Below are 17,244 nucleotides of genomic sequence, written 5' to 3' on the forward strand. Positions count from 1 at the left end.
TGGACTATTCTAAAGTGGCCTTCTATGAGCCCAGATCTGAATCCCATTGAACATATGTGGAAGGAGCTGAAACATGCCATTTGGAGAAGACACCCATCAAACCTGAGACAACTGGAGCTGTTTGCTCATGAGGAGTGGGCCAAAATACCTGTTGACAGCTGCAGAACGCTCACTGACAAATACAGAAATCGTTTAATTGCAGTGATTGCCTCAAAAGGTTGTGCAACAAAATATTAAGTTATGGGTACCATCATTTTTGTCCAGCCCTATTTCATTAGTTTGTTTTTTTAAATAATTATGTTAATCAACAATTCAAAAGTGATGGCTGATTTTGATTATTTAATTTTCAATAAATTTTTATTTATTGTTACTTTTGTGAGTTTCAAGTGATTTCAGTGAGAATTGTGGGTTTTTCCTTCTTTAACTGAGGGGTACCAACAATTTTGTCCACGTGTGTACTCATATTTCCAGAGGTCCTATAAGAAATTAATGAAAGAACCTAAATGTATGATTGTTTTTATTTTTTTTTGGTCATAAAGTGTTGGGTTTAAAACCTGAAAAACACAGAGACAGCACAAGGAAGGAGAGACAGTACTTGAGCTCTTGTATTTTACTTGCCGCAAGGGGAGAGAGACAGGCTGTACACACCGTAGCATCAGCCACCCAACTCCAGTTCCGTCTTTTTATTTGCTTCAGACAGGAATGTAACATAGAGGGTGGTACCATGGGTGGTACCATGACTCGGCATGAGATGACAATGTCTCCCATTGTCATCTCATGCCGAGTCATGGTACTACCCATGGTACCTTCTTCACAAGCAATAAGGTATTAACAGAGAGCCTTCAGAGGCAGACAAATGGTATTTGCATCTTGTTCTTGCTATCTCTATTACCCCAAAGGCCTATTCCTGGTCGCCCCTTGGTATGTGCTGTGTCTACGTGTTCCTGGCATAAAACACATATAAAATCCTGGTTCAAGGTACATGCAGAGTCATCAGTTCAAAAGGCACATGCATTTCACAGTCGATCAATGATAATCTAGGCATAAGTATTCTATTCTAACAATTCTAAGCATAATTCTTCTAACATAAAGACACGTGTCACAAGTCATTTTATCATAGAAAATTAGAAGCTGTGTGACTCATTGGAAACTGAGGACTACCATGCTCCACATGGTCTCTATTAGTGTGTATAAACTTTTGTTCATGACTGTGTATAGCAATGTCCAGCTATTGTGCAGTTTGTAAAGAAAGCACAAGCATAAACACAAGTGTAACAATAGCTGGATGGTAGAAACTTCACAGACATGTAAAGGCTGTTAGAGGAACCTACTGAGATTCCCCAGTGATAATCATTCTTCAAGACTATGTAAATCAACCCTTTAGGGTAATTCCTTTATCATGTTAAATTCTCATAACCTGTCTTGACCTTCACACTATACAAACAACAACACTCAAATGACATCTTACCTCTGTCACATACTCACTTCCCCCATGGGAGGGCTCTGTTTGATTTAATGCATTTTTTGGCTGTTCCATGTATGTAGTTCTCCACTAGTTTGTCATTGTCATTTGAAGTGTGTGTTTTATCAGTCCAGTTGACTAGTATTGATCAAGGTTTTTTACACAGTCGTAGGGATTTTTTTGGTTTGTTTTCATAATTTGTCTTGGGATGAGATGCTTTAATTTCTTTGTGATTTTACCTTACTACCAGTAACATTATCATGCTGCAGTTATAGATCAAATATTGTCAGCTGTTTACCACAAATTTGCTCAGTTCTTCCCCTGTGAGACTGAGCTGCAGCTTGTTATCAGTCACTGATGTTACAGTTTCACAATGACTCGACGTGTCCCATCCTGTTATTTAGGCTCATAACAGCATCACAAACAAGCAGCATCCCTTCGCCCTGCTCTGCTGGGGCTTTCTGCAGTGCTGAGCTTTTCCATATCAGATTTGATTCTTTTCACATGATCACTTGTTTATGTACCTGTCATAGGCGCTTGTACTTGTCATGTTTCGAAGGGAGTTTTTTTGCAACGTAGTCAGAGTTGTCAAAAAGAAAGAAGCATCTATGGCAATTTTTTATCTCCAACAAAATGATAATTTAGTTGAACTCAGTGCAGCACGAGGAGAAAATAAAATCAGTCACTGTTAAATTTCTTTCCTCTTCATGTTCTCGATTCTCCACGAGGCTCGCTGTGAGTTTCACACTGTGAGGAAAGGGAAGAGAGCGAAATTAATGAAGTGTAACAGAATATCACTACTTAGGAGAAGCACTTTTTGTGGCATGTCAGATTAAAACAGTGTTTTATGAAGTGTTAATGAAGCTGGCTGAAATGCTGTGACTTTTCCTGTTGTGATGTGAGGGTGAAGGGGAACAGGTAGGATGGAATATGCTCTAACATGTTAAAGAAACTGCCAGTCAGACTCCCTCACTGCAGTTCCCACAGAAAGGCACGTTTGGGTGAAACTTTGAACTTGTTCAGACTTGATAGCTACAAAGCAAATGCAGACATTCACCTCCACGCCCCAGGTTTGGATCTCTGACTGGCCTGTCCTCTTTCAGTGTGGTGTCAATGTCAGATCTCATGGTACAAATGAAACACTGAGATGGAAAGACGGCTAACTACAGAAAAAGAAAGGTATAGAAGGAAACAGGAACTCAGAAAACCTTGAATTTGTCGTACAGAAAGCCATCTTCAGCAAGTTTCAGTAACAAAGCTAGTAGCTGTACTGCTCCAGCAGTTACATGCTTTGAGGCTGTGCCGCAGTGCTAAGAGCTAAATGCTAACATGCTCAGTGACAGTGTTAGCATACTAATGCTGAATAGACGTAATATTTGGTTGTGATCATTGTGTGTGATCATTGTGTAGAGTTTTGCATGCAGATATTTGCCAAGTAGCTTTAAGATAAAGCTACGGATGGATATGGCAACAAGCAAAATTTTAATATTCAGGGAATCACCAAGTTATTGCAATTGGGGGCGGCATGGATCAGTGGGTAGAGTGGCCGTCTTGCAACCGGAGGGTTGCCGGTTCGATCCTCAGCCCGTCGTGCTCATGTCGAGGTGTCCCTGAGCAAGGCACCGAACCCCCTGATGGGTCGTGGTTAGCGCCTTGCATGGCAGCTTCCGCCATCAGTGTGTGAATGTGTGTGTGAATGGGTGAATGTGACATATAATGTAAAGCGCTTTAGGTACCTTGCAGGTATAGTTAAAGCGCTATATAAATACAGACCATTTACCATTTACCAATTATTCTCATGCAGTCAGTATACTATATCCAGTATACACTACCAGTCAAAAGTTTGGGCACACCTTCTTCTTTAATGTTTTATTTTCTTTATTTTCATCACGACATTGTAGATTCTCACTGAAGGCATCACTGTAGGCACTTTCCAGAGATGCTTGTTGGTCATTCTGCCTTCACTCTGTGGTCCATCCCATCCCAAACCATCTGGATTGGGTTTAGGTCAGGTGACTGTGGAGGCCAGGTCATCTCCATCATCTCCTTCTTGGTCAGATAGTCCTTCCACAGCCTGGAGGTGTGTTTGGGGTCATTGTCCTGTTGGAGAATAAATGATGGTCAACCTAAACCAAAATGGATGGGATGTCATGTTGCTGCAGGATGCTGAGGTAGCCATGCTGGTTCAGGGTTCCTTCAATTTGGAATAAATCCCCAACAATGACCATCATACCTCCTCCTCCATGCTTCATGGTGGAACCATGCATGTTGAGACCATCATACCTCCTCCATGCTTCATGGTGGAACTATGCATGTAGAGACCATCATACCACCTCCTCCATGCTTCATGGTGGGACCCATGCATTTAGAGACCATCATACCACCTCCTCCATGCTTCATGGTGGGAACCATGCATGTAGATACCATCATACCTCCTCCTCCATGCTTCATGGTGGGAACCATGCATGTAGATACCATCCCTTCACCTTTTCTGGTCTCACAAAGACACGGCGGGTGGAACCAAAGATCTCACATTTGGACTCATCAGACCAAAGCCCAGATCTCCACTGGTCTAATATCCATTCCTGGTTTTTCTGGGCCCGAACTAATCTCTTCTGCTTGTTGCTTTTCCTTAGTAGTGGTTTCTGAACAGCTGGTGGACCATAAAGGCCTGATTAGTCAGTCTCTTCTGAACAGTTGATGTAGAAATGTGTCTGCTACTAGAATTCTGGGTGGCATTTGTCTGGGCTCTAATCTGAGCTGCTGTAAAACTGGACATTTGTGAGGCTGGAGACTCAGATGAACTTCTCCTCAGCAGCAGAGAAGACTCTTAGTCGTTCTTTGGTTCTGGGTGGTCCTCTTGTGAGCCAGCTTCGTCGTAGAGCTTGAGGTTTTTACGATTGCATTTGGTTATACATTGAAAGTTTTTGCAGTTTTCTGGACTGACTGACCTTCAGTTCTTAAAGTAATGATGGACTGTCATTTCTCTTTCACTGATTGGTTCTTTCATAATATGGATTCTAGCAGTTGTCAAATAGGGCTGTCAACTGTGGACCAACCTGACTTCTGTACAACACAACTGATGGTCCCAACCCCATTCAGAAGACAAGAAATTCCACTAATGAACCTTGACAAGGGACACCTGTGAAGTGAAACCACTTCAGGTTCAACCTCAGGAACCACACTGAGAGAAGGCCAAGGGTTGCAAAGCTGTCATCAAAGCAAAGGGTGGCTACTTTGAGGAATCTAAAATCCATCCATCCATCCATTCTCTATACACCGCTTTATCCTCACTAGGGTCGCCGGGGGTGCTGGAGCCTATATATTGTGTGTGTATATGTATATACATACACACATGTACATAATGCATCTTTAGTGAAAGTGTACACGCAGATGGTGACCGTTGTACTAAACAGAACGAAAGGAAATGACTAAAGGGGAGCACACACTCAGCTAGTGGCTGATTGAATAAACTGGTATTAATTGTTCATGTTTCATTATTTTTCCTTGAAGCTTTCCACTGTGACCATCATAATGTCATCTGATGAAACTGCTGCTTGTTGGAGTACTAAAGCCAGCTTGCAACCATTGACCTTAATCTGTTTTAGAGACCAGGAGGGGGAATACTGTCAAACATACACACACATGAAAACGTGATTGAAAAGAATTCATCAGAATGTAACTCCTCTGGATTTCAACTGAAATTCACTCTCAGATTCAATTTGAATCACTTGATTAAGTCCTTTCTGCACATCTATACTCTCACTATATGTACTTATATCTTTTATAAGCCTCTTATTCTGTCTCCCCCACTCCCTCCAATCAGTTCAGTCAAATTTATTACAGTAAAGTCATCCTTATATAGAAGAGGGCAACAGCTACTAACTTTGTGTAATAGTCTCAATATTTCATTGCTTCTCTTTCTTACTTTATTGGCAGAATGAAATCATTCCTGTATTGACAATGATTTCAGTTTCTGTAAGTGCAATTCAGCCCTTAATTTCAAGAGTAGGCATGAGAGGTTGTTATTATTGTTGGTATTAATACTACCCTGTGCAACAGAGCTCCATTTTTGTCCAAAAACTTTTAAAAACACATCTATGCAGCCACAGTCTAGCACGAGGCAGCATGTTCAGAAATCCAGTATCTCAGATTATTAGAACATTGATCGTAGTATGGTAGAGCTTAGCTTACATTTACCATTCTTGTGTATCCCAGAACTACCTTTAAAATTCATTTGTACTTGACTGTTTATTATCCCCCGCCTCCACGAAGTGGAAAAGGGGGATATAGGTTTGGCGTCCGTCCGTCCGTCCGTCCGTCCATGCGTCCGTCCGAGATGAAGGGGACAGCTTTTCTCGGAAACTATTACAGCTAGGATTACGAAATTTAGTGTGTAGCTTCACACCATGGACACCTTGATCAAGTTCGAAAATGAGACCTGTGCGATTATATTTAACAGAGTTATGGCCCTTTATCACTATTTTGCATATAGACTCATAGACATCACATGTGGTGGGGGATATTGATGACCATGTCATCTTGTTCAGAATCAGTCACTAATGCAACTGAGTGACCTTTTCAACAGTTTCTTTTTGGTTAAACCAGACTGCTATAACTGAGGTGTCAAAGACATCAAACATTTTGAACTTTAAAAGACCTCCTCTGTGTTTCTTCCCTCCACCTTTTGTCAGATATGCAGGAAATGAAACTGGAGGACTTGTAGATTGCCACTTTTGACTTACTCCTCATATAATCATGATTCTTTGTCTGTGTGTGTCTTAGACTACCAGCGGTTGATGACTGTGGCAGAGAGCATCACCACCTTGCTGTTTCCCTTCCAGTGGCAGCATGTTTATGTTCCAATCCTGCCAGCCTCCCTCCTTCACTTCCTGGATGCTCCTGTCCCCTACCTGATGGGCCTGCAGTCCAAAGAAGGCACTGACCGCTCCAAACTTGAGCTTCCTCAGGAGGTACAGTACCAGACAGTGTACAGTTAATAATGTGTGTTTAGCAACACAAAATCAGAGTCGTTTTTAATCTCAGTGAAAACTATGATCCTTACAAACATCACTGAAGATCTCATCTCAATCTTGGAAGAACAGTTCTTAACCCCTAAATTCTCAAAATTAGTCCCACAGGCACTGGTTCAATCCTCACTAGTGAGTTTTAATAGTAGATATAACTATGAAATTATGGTTGTACAATCAAACTTCACAAATGAGTAGCAAATCAAATTTAAAAGCAGTTAGCAAGATGTTTTTTTCAACAAATGCCTCCAAAAAAGCTTTTGTTCTCCTCTTCATACCTGCTCCTGACCAAAGGGATGAGCAGTGTTCTTCGAGAAGATGTTTCCTCATTCAGTGGTTTGATAATGGTGATATAGACCAGCGGTTCTCAAATGGGGGTCTGAGTTCCCCTGGGGGTACTTGAAGGTATGCCAGGGGGGATGTGAGATTTAAAAAAAAACAACATTAAAAACTAGCAACAATTCAAAAATCCTTTATAAAATATATTTATTCAATAATTCTTCAACAAAATATGAATGAAAGCTCATAAACTGAATTTCATATCAAATAGGCCATTCCATTTTATTACCATAAACCCAGTTTATGGTAGAGTTTAGACGAAGAAGTTTATTTTTTTAAATTGTGCTGAACCACGGTTCAAAAGCAATGTCTGATTTTCACTTGTTAATTTTCATAGAATTTTATTTTTTTTTTACTTTTGTCAGATTCAAATTATTTCTGTGACCATTGTGGGTTTTTCTTTCATTAACCGAGGGCTACCAATTATTTTGTCCACGTGTGTAAGAGGACACTTTACGTTTATTCTGTGTAGAAATCTTTATTTACAGTTGAATCAATTATTGATTTTTTTAACAAGTTTTTAGTTCTTTTTCTCCAAGTAGTTGAAGAAAGATCACTACAAATTAGCATTTTTTGCAATGATATGAAATTTAATGTATCAGAAACTGATGATGTAGTGCTGTATTTTATGTCTGCCTCTTTTTGTCAGCCAAAAATGCTTTGCCTTGGTTGGGGGATACTTGAATGAAAAAATAGTACACAGGGGGTACGTCACTGAAAAAAGGTTGAGAATCAATGATATAGAGCACTGCTCCACATGCTTCATGTTCAGTTGGATTGACAGTAAAAGTTGACAAGTCATGAAGTACACTTCCTCCAGTGCTGTGCTTAAGTACAGTTCTGACATGCTACATGGTCTAGAGCAGCATTTCTTTATGTTTAGCCAAAATGATTCAGTAAAATACAACTTACAGATAAATCCATGACTCAGGACTGCAAGTGCTCCATTTTCATGTGGAGCATTTTTCCAGTAATAATACTTGTGGACTTTTACTTCAGTACTGCTTTTAGAATATTGTATTGGTACATTTACTTGAATAAATGACCTGAGTCCTGTTTTGACTCTTGCAGGTACAGTGGTTTAAATTTGTATTCTGGGCCTCAATGTAACACTTAATACAAGTGTGAAATAAGAATTTTAGCTTGACTTAGGGTTTGGATTAGCCCAGGGACAAAGAAATGCAAGTGTGGAAAGCCTTTGAGTTGATTTGGATTTTTACATTAGGACTCAGAGTTCAGTGCTTGTGAATGAAGTTGGGATCAGGTTTAGACTCTGGTAAGAGTCGGTTAGTGTGTAAAGTTCAATGGAGGACTCCTACAAGAATTATTAAATATGTAGCAGTTTGCAGCCAGGACTGCTGGCAATACGTTGTCCAAGGCCATAAGTGAACAATAACACCAACACTCACACGTACACGTACACACGCACGCACACACACACACACACACACACACACACGCGCGCACACACACACACGCGCACACACACACACACACGCACACACACACACACACACACACACACACACACCCGTCAGACCTTTTTCACACAGACATTTTGACTTGTCACAGCAGAAAAAGCACAGGGGAAATCTGTTTCATTATTGATTGCTCTATTCTATCAGGTGTCCCAGGAAGTTGTGATGATAGTCTAGCATGTATAGTAGCGGGACACAGCTGAATGGGATGCAGCTGTTTTTATTGACATTAGTAACACCTGGGATTTTCCTGCCGGCTAAATGTCTGCTGTGAAAAGGATCTGTTGTAAAGACAATTACCTGCATTCATGTACAAATCCAGCTTGAGGTGAAGTGGTCTGAAGTGGACTGTTTGTGGCTCCATTCTTCCTGCCTTTTTTTAAATTTCAGCCCCAGTCAGACAGTGAGAAGGTGACTGATGGTTCTAAACCAGTGTTTCGTGTTCAGTTGATATGAATGTGTGTATTCATGTGTTAAGGCCAGATAAGGCCCTGACAAAGCAGAACATCCAGGCTAGCCAGCTTCCGGCTTTGCCAATATCCCGCACGATTCCCAGTGCTCATTAATCCGGCACATTCCATATGAGCGCTAATTATCCCAGCCAGCACAGGATGCTGCTACACAAGCCGCCTCAGCCTATTCCCTCCAGGAAAAGGACTGGAGCATCTCTCTGTGTTTCTAAATGATCCTTTGAAGCAGTGTTGACCTAGAAATGGGCTCATGATGAAGGAGGGCTTAAAGTTAAACAGAGGGACATTGATGATAAAGAGGAAAATATGGATGTAGCTGGAGAATTAATGCCAGACAGGGTTTGTCTTTCTGAACTCTTCTTTCTGTTCTTTACCTGATTTGTAATGATGTTTGCATGACTGGCTCATACAAACAACGCCACACTGTTATCAGGATATCTTCTTATTTTTCTCTCCAGCTCTTCGCCTGAGTATATAAAAGTATCACTAATGGGCTTTAAATCCAAACTAGGTCAGTCTTTCTAGAGAGAGAAATGCTTGCAGAGTTTGAGTTCATCCAACAAGTTTTTTTTTTTTTTTTTTTATCTCTTAACCATGGGGATGGCCTTCTGCACTGCTGTCTTATAGAAGCTACATGAGTTACACTTACACATCACCTGTTGTACCTGAGTTTTATAAGCTGTCATGCAAGAACATTTTAGTATTGTTTTCCCAAATGTCTCCTAGTTTAGCTGCAAACTCTCTTAACTCCACTGAACTTTGAATCCAAGATTTTACACTGTTACTCTGCAATGTTATCAAAAATGAGAACTAGCTGTCAACTCACTTACCTGGTAAAATAAAGGTTTAATAAAATAACTAAAATAAACTACCATGTGTCCTGTCCTTCCAAAACATGACTCTGGGCTTTTACAAGGAAAATAAAGCCATAATCATCTTATCCTTTTTATTATCATCCATGTCTGGCTATCAGTTAAGTTTACCTTTGATCTTCAGAGCTGATGGTTTGCAGTAGATTTGGAAGCACCTGCATGCCCATTCCCATTTGTGTAGTTTTGTGTGGTTTCAGTCTCTCACAGAGATTAGAGGTTTTCTTTAATCCCATATGAGAGTGTGATTCTAACTCCATTATGTCAGATTTAGGTTGATCTCTGAGAATACGCTGTTATCAATCACAGACTGGCCTACATTCTCTGTACTCTACATCTCCCAATCTCCATCAAACCACCTAAAACCAACCTGTCCTCAGTCTGCTTCCTGATAATATCTGCCCCAGCTTGCTGTTTATGCTGCCAACAGCTCAAAGGACATTTTTATTATCTGGAAAATGTGCTTCATAGTAATATCAATGCTAGAAATGTTTTAAAGCTCTCTTTTATAATATTAATACCTTTCCTTTCCCCAGGCCAACCTGTGTTTTGTAGACATTGACAACCACTACATCGAGCTTCCAGAGGACTTCCCATGGTTCCCCAACAAGTCTGAGTTTATTCAGGAGCTCCGTGAGGTGCTGTTGAGCTTTGGCATAACTGACAACACAGGGGCTCCACCTCGGACCCGCTCCAGACCCAGCAGCACCCCATCCACCCCTGGTAGGGAGCGCAAGACCACCGCTTTCCGTCAGCTGGAGGATGATGGGCGTAACGGGAACCTGGCAGGAGAGGAGCTGGCCGTATTAGAGCTGCTAAAGGGAAACGCTACACTGGAAAGACTGCAGGCACTGACTAAACGCACAGGGGTGACTGTGGCCCGCGTGGAGGCCCTCAGAGCCGGAGTCAAACCTCAGGACACTGAAGGGCAAGGGGGCCGGACAGCTGCCGAAGAGGACGAGCTAAGGAATGCTAGGCTAAACGTTCAGCTGAGGGAGGTGTTCGCCAGCCGCTTCGCCACCATGTTTGCAGACTACGAAGCCTTTGTCATCCAGAGCGCCCCTGATCTGGAGTCCTGGCTCACCAACAGAGAGCAAATGCACAACTTTGACAAGGTGAAACAGTCAGTACACAATACACAAGGAATCTGGTTTTGACTGTTGGTGTCACCCTAGGAATATGGAAGAGAATAATACAAAATAAAGAAACTATAGAAAGAGGAACAGGGAGGAAAACAATCACACACAAATACACAGTGTGCAGTGTCTATATTGTAACTATAAATGTCCTAATGCTCAGAGTTAACAGGTAGAATTGGAACTTGATCATATGAATAGTTGTTAGATTGTGCATGTAACACTGGAAGGCCTCAGTGTTGTGTTCCTGCAAGGTTATTTATAGGCTGTATTCAGAGATGTGTAGGGATTGTAAATGATAGTATTTACACAATATAAGGAGTGACTTACAGGTGTGAAACACAATCTACTACAGAGTAATGAAAATACATCTGGCTGTTGTCAATAGAATAGAATTTCAAATTTACCAGAACATGTTTTTCTATCTCAAGGCTTCATTCCTGTCAGACCAGCCAGAGCCCTACCTTCCTTTCCTGTCCCACTTTATTGAGACACAGATGTTTGCCACCTTCATTGACAACAAGATCATGTCCCAGTGGGAGGAGAAGGAAGCTCTGCTCCGTGTCTTTGATGCTCGCATCGACAAGGCCCGCCTCTACAACGTCCGCGCTCCCAGCCTCCGATCCTCCAACTATCAGAGATGCTCCATCCTTAAGGAGTGCGGTAAGCTTCACAGGGAGAGGCACCCTCACACAGTGTATGATTCATTTTTTTTGAAAAAGCATAAACAATGGATTAAAATTGAAGCAGTAGTGTTTGCAGTGTTTGCAGTGTTTACAATCTGCACGCGGCATGTCTTTATCCTTTAGAGCATGTCAGCCGTTCATTTAGAACAATAATAATAATAATAAACAGCCGAGGTCAGTTAGGATTTACTGTGCAATGTAAAAACACAAACATTCAAGATCAACTTCCTGGTGTTCCTCTCTCTTCCTCCTTACCTACTAGTCTCATTTATCGTGTGGAAGCAGCTCATCTCCCCTCAGAAAAGTCTACTCCTCATTCCCCTGTATCCCAGCAGAGCAAACACTCCATCTCACTCTGTCATACACACAAACACTCCATCTCACTGTCTGACTCTGTGTTACTGTGGAACTGTTTATTCAGGTCTTTTTCTTAATTTCTCAGTCAGTGCTGTTTGGATTTATCTTTGCTCAGCTTTTCTGTAAAGCACTTTGATTTGAAAGTGCTATATAAATACATTTTTTATTATTTTAATTGGTGCTGAATGTGCGGTGTGAGGCAGGAGGTTAGACTCAGGACTGGCTCAGACTGTTGAAGGCCAACAGGGATTTTAATGATGTTTATACATCTATAGAAGAGCAGAAATACGGACAGGTAATAAGACTTCAACAATTAAGAATCAAAGAGTGGAAAATGCACATCAATATATGGTATGCTAGTTTGCTTACTTTCTCACAAGAGTGAAATAAGACATTTTTATAATGCTTAGCTATAGTAGATGTAGCATTACTGCATTAAAACAGGTACACCACATTAACAGATTTTAGTTTAGTTGTAACTCAACTAGCTGACAAAGAAACATTTGCACTCGTATGTGTATTTGGTAAAGATTGAGTTAAGACAAGAATCTGACTTGCTTTTGTTTATTTAGCAGAAGTGTTTTGGAAATCAGAAAAAAACAAACCAGAGACTGAGTTACAGCTATTTAATATTTATCATATCACTTTTTCCCACCATTTAAATATGCCTGTAGCCAAATGTAATCATAATAGAGAAAAATAACACATTGTTTACTGCTAAAAGCTAACTAACCTAGCTGAGTTGCATTTCCATTCAGTAATCATCCTGAAGAATTCTTAAATAATGGTTTTCCTGCTTTTCAGCAGACTTCAGACAGTTCACAAAAACAGCATGATGGCAAGTAGAGCTGGTCTAAATTCTCTTTGGGAACGTCACTTTTCTGTCAGCATTTACTAACGCAAATTGAACCCACACACAGGAGTTTGTTTTTAAGGTTATTTTTAGCATTTTTGCTGTTATTCATGAAGTGCAGGATAGACAGACAGGAAATATGAGAATGAGAGCAGTACAGTAAGGCAGAACCATTTTATGCACTGCAACCCAGAGAGGAGATTGTTTCTGATCTTTTCATGTCATCTCAGATTATTTCACCCAGATCGGTTTCCTGCATGCTCTCCATTGTTTTTTGATGTGTGTACCCGTGCATATGATGTCTGTCTGCAGCCTGCACTACTTCTGGCTAATGGGCCGAGCAATGTAAAGCGTTCACTGGTGAGGATGAGCTCATTTGGGGGCGATGGTGCATGTATGAACCCAATTAGTCAAACAATACGACCCTTCCCTCCGCTCACTCCACAGCTCACACTAATGCTGCAGCTTCTGTCTGAGGAGTTTAGTCAGACACAAAACAAGATTAACGCGACCCAGACCGTTTGACAACAAGCAGAGTCAGTATGACAAACACCAAATTAGGATGGAGTGTTTCCTGTTGGTGCTGTGGGAGATGTTTAAACAGACGAAGTAACCGAGTGAAAAGATGTGGGTCTCCAGGCGGAGTGAGGAAGTAATGAATGAATCTGAGACTTCAGAGAGATGACAGGATGAAAGCGTATTATATCTCATCCTGTGATTTATAATGTAAACAATGTGTTTGCAAGTCCAGCCAGATTTCTCTTCTTGGAAAATGAGCAGATGTCACAGCGTATTGTGTGTGTGTGTGTGTGTGTGTGTGTGTGTGTGTGTGTGTGTGTGTGTGTGTGTGTGTGTGTGTGTGTGTGTGTGTGTGTGTGTGTGTGTGTGTGTGTGTGTGTGTGTTCTTGTACTTGCTACATTGTGAGAACCATTTTCTGCATTTAACTATCAAAGTGAGGACATTTTTACAAAGTGAGGACATTTTGGCCGGTCCTCACTTTGAAACAGCCATGTTTGAGGGTGAAGACTTGTTTTTAGAGAACAGGTATGAATTGAGGTTTGGTTAGGGTTAAGGTAAGGATTAAGTTTAGGCAATCAGTTGTGATGGTTAAGGTTAGGGTAAGGCTCTAGGAAATGCATTACGCCTATGGATGTCCTCACTAAGATAGAAGTACAAACATGTGTGTGTGTGTGTGTGTGTGTGTGTGTGTGTGTGTGTGTGTGTGTGTGTGTGTGTGTGTGTGTGTGTGTGTGTGTGTGTGTGTGTGTGTGTGTGTGTGTGTGTGTGTGTGTGAAAGAGAGACTTATTTTGTTCATGCTTATCCAGTCTTGTTCTTCATTCCATGGCAGTCTCTTTGGCTGCATTCACAAACTGCAGCTAAAATAAAAGGATGTGTTGGTTATCCTGGCGACACGTGTATTTTTTTATATCTGACCAATGGTCTGGCTTTACCTTTCTTTCATTGCACTTTTGTGCATGTTATCACACACATTGTTGCATTCTTGCTTTATAATTTAGGATATCATTACGTTCTTCAGTTCTGTTAAACAGACAGACGCTCAGTGACCTTGATGTATTATCCTGCAGACACACACCACCAGAGGCAGTTATCGTACAGACAAATTCAGGCAGCTGAATGATAGCAGGACTCCATCTTTGACAATATTTGGGGTTAAGATTTCTTCACACAAGCCAAGATAGATAAAGTTAGGACTTGTTTGTGCCACAAGTCTTGTTTGTAAAATACAGCAGCTTGTCAGGCTTTACTGTTCAAGGTGCCCACACTCTTCAAAATATGAAGATGCCCTCTGTATGTTACATTTTCTTTCTGTAATAACTGTAACAACACGGCCCTATGACCTCTTTGTAATGTTGTCTGAATCTATTCTGTATCCTCTTCAGTTCAGGCCATGGAGCAGCGACTGATGAAGATCGACCACACGGCCATCCACCCGCACCTGCTGGACATGAAGATTGGTCAGGGCAAGCACGAGCAGGGCTTCTTCCCCAAACTACAGGCTGATGTGCTCAACACTGGACCCACCAATAACAAGTGAGCACCAGCATTTTACAAGTTACTATAACAGGAAATAAGATAAGATAATCTTTATTACTCCCCATGTCAGAGGAAATTTCCCATGTTACAGCATACATTGAGCAGCAATAAACAACAATATAGTTATAATCATCATAATAATATTTACAATATGCACAAGAGTGAAGGGAGGAAAAAGTGGCTTATGGAATGATGTGAGGTGCAAGAAAGTTCAAATAGTGCAAGAACTGTGCAGATTATGTGATAAAGGATGATGTGATAGAGTCCAATTTTATGTTAACATCAGCCAGTGATGCTGATGTTATAAAGTCTTATAGCAGCTGGAATGAATGACTTGCGATAGCACTCTTTCTTGCAGGGTGGGTGTCTCAGTCTGCTGCTGAAGAAGCTACTTTGAGACTCCACAGTGTCATGCAGTGGGTGAGAGGGCTTGTCCCTGATGGATGTGAGCTTTGCCAACATCCTCCTCTCACCCACCTCCTCTATGGAGTCCAGGGAACAGTCCAGCACAGAACTGGCCCTCCTCACCAGTCTGTTCAGTCTCTTTCTGTCTCTGTCAGTGCTCCCTGCTCCCCAACACACCACTGCATAGAAAACAGCAGACGCTACCACAGAGTCATAGAATGTCCGGAGCAGAGTCCTGAACACTCCAAAGGACCTCAGTCTCCTCAGCAGGTGGAGACGACTTTGGCCCTTCTTGTACAGGACCTCTGTATTGTGTGTCCCGTCCAGTTTGTTGTTGAGGTGAACACCCAGGTATTTGTATGAGTTCATCATCTCAATGTCCAAACCCTGGATGTTCACCGGTGCAGTCTGAGGTGTCCTCCTCCTGCAGAAGTCGATGATCATCTCTTTCATCTTACTGGCGTTGAGCTGCAGATGGTTTCGCTCACACCAGTCGACAAAGTCAGAGATGACTGTCCTGTACTCCATCTCGTCCTCATTAGACACACACCCAACAATGGCTGTATCATCTGAGAATTTCTGGAGGTTGCAGCTCCCAGAGTTGTAGTGGAAGTCCGATGTGTACAGGATGAAGAGAAAGGGAGAGAGCACCGTCCCCTGTTGACCTCCATGCTGCTGACTACTACATCAGAAACACAATCCTGAAGCCTCACATACTGTGGTCTGTTGGTGAGGTAGTTGATGATGCAAGCAGCCAGGTGACAGTCTACTCCCGCTCCCTCAAGCTTCGCCCTGAGCAGAGAAGGCTGGATTGTGTTGAAAGCACTATCAGAGTAGCTTTGAGCTTTGAACAGAGCCAGGCTAGCAGTTTCTCCCTGCTCCAGTCTTTATGCTAAGCTATGCTAACAGCTTCCTGACTCTGGTTTTCACACACAGATTAGATTGATATCAGTCCTCACATGTGGCTCAAAGAGAAAGCTGCAAAAGCTTGCTGCATTGACAAAAGAAACCCTGTCCTCTGGTTTTGACACATCTGCTCATAAATTCTAGGAAAGTTCTTATTATAATGACATACTGTGCAGTATACTAACTGGACAAGAACTGACAGCAGGATTGCCAGATTTTAGCTTTTTTTTCTTTAAGTAGGGTAAAAGTGGGGCTTGAGCCACTTTGTGCAACTGGTACAAATGTGAGTTACTGGTTATTAGCCAATTTCAAGTACTTCATTTTCCAAAGAGTTAAATATAAGTTTAAATTTTCAACCAAAGTACAATTTACTTTTCCTATGGGAACGTTAGAAGTTTCGTGTTTTTCTGTAAAAATTTAAATCTAATTAATCCTCTGCTAATAATAATATCATTACCCATCATTAACATCTCTCACTGTCTCAAACCAAGGAGGACGTAAAACCAAATGTCTTCTGTGAGTTATTTTGCTTTTCCATGGTAACGAATGGTGAACTGTTCCTTTAAGATGCATTTAACTGCTGGATCATGAAGAAGAAATGTTTTGAAAGCATTCTTCTCTAGTTAGAGGCCAATGTTTTTGTGAACCTCAAATAAATTCTGGGGCTGTTAGAGTCTTAATGTGAAAGTATTTTAATCACATGGTGTTTGGTATGCAGGTGGTCTCACAGGACAGCTACAGCTCAGCGCAAAAAAGATCGCCACAAGCAACAAACCGAGCATCTGAACCTGGATAACGACCTGAAAGAGGTAGACAACCTCCTGACAGCCATCCTGTACCCTGCCCTCTGAATGCCCCCTCATCTCCTCTGTTCTTGACCAATGTCACGTCTTTATTAGTTTTTGTCTCTTCTTCTTTTTGTTCTGTTGCAAAGTTCATGTCAGTTTGTTTGAGCTTTCTTTGTTTCATTTGCATCCTCAGTCAAGACTTTATGTGCATGCTGCCTTCTGTTTTTTTCCATTCTGTGCTGTGCCTGGTGGTTGGGTCGTACCACTCTTCCTCCATCAGCAGGTGGAGGGCTGTCTGGTCCTGCAGAACTCCATGGCATTTTGGGAGTGGGACAATGCGTCCCCTCCACCTGTCAAACCGCCAAAAAAATCTGCCTCTGCATCCTGCCTGGTATGTGCAGGAGCTGC

General features: G+C 41.6%; 1 protein-coding gene across 4 annotated transcripts in view; it reads left to right on the forward strand.

The window, feature by feature from the left end:
- The window catches only part of dennd5b (DENN/MADD domain containing 5B), a 119,149-nt gene that overhangs the window by 80,867 nt on the left and 21,038 nt on the right, over positions 1-17,244 (forward strand). For 3 of the 4 annotated variants that reach the window (XM_051945292.1, XM_051945289.1, XM_051945293.1), the window contains 5 exons: positions 6,248-6,435; positions 10,185-10,763; positions 11,216-11,447; positions 14,584-14,734; positions 16,767-16,857. In XM_051945292.1, coding sequence (XP_051801252.1) covers positions 6,248-6,435; positions 10,185-10,763; positions 11,216-11,447; positions 14,584-14,734; positions 16,767-16,857 — 1,241 coding nt within the window. Of the gene's footprint in view, positions 1-6,247; positions 6,436-10,184; positions 10,764-11,215; positions 11,448-14,583; positions 14,735-16,766; positions 16,891-17,116; positions 17,228-17,244 lie in introns of all 4 variants that reach the window. The other variant, XM_051945294.1, reaches the window with a different exon arrangement.

This window comes from Acanthochromis polyacanthus, chromosome 1 (assembly GCF_021347895.1).
Source record: "Acanthochromis polyacanthus isolate Apoly-LR-REF ecotype Palm Island chromosome 1, KAUST_Apoly_ChrSc, whole genome shotgun sequence".
Taxonomy (NCBI): Eukaryota; Metazoa; Chordata; class Actinopteri; family Pomacentridae; genus Acanthochromis; species Acanthochromis polyacanthus.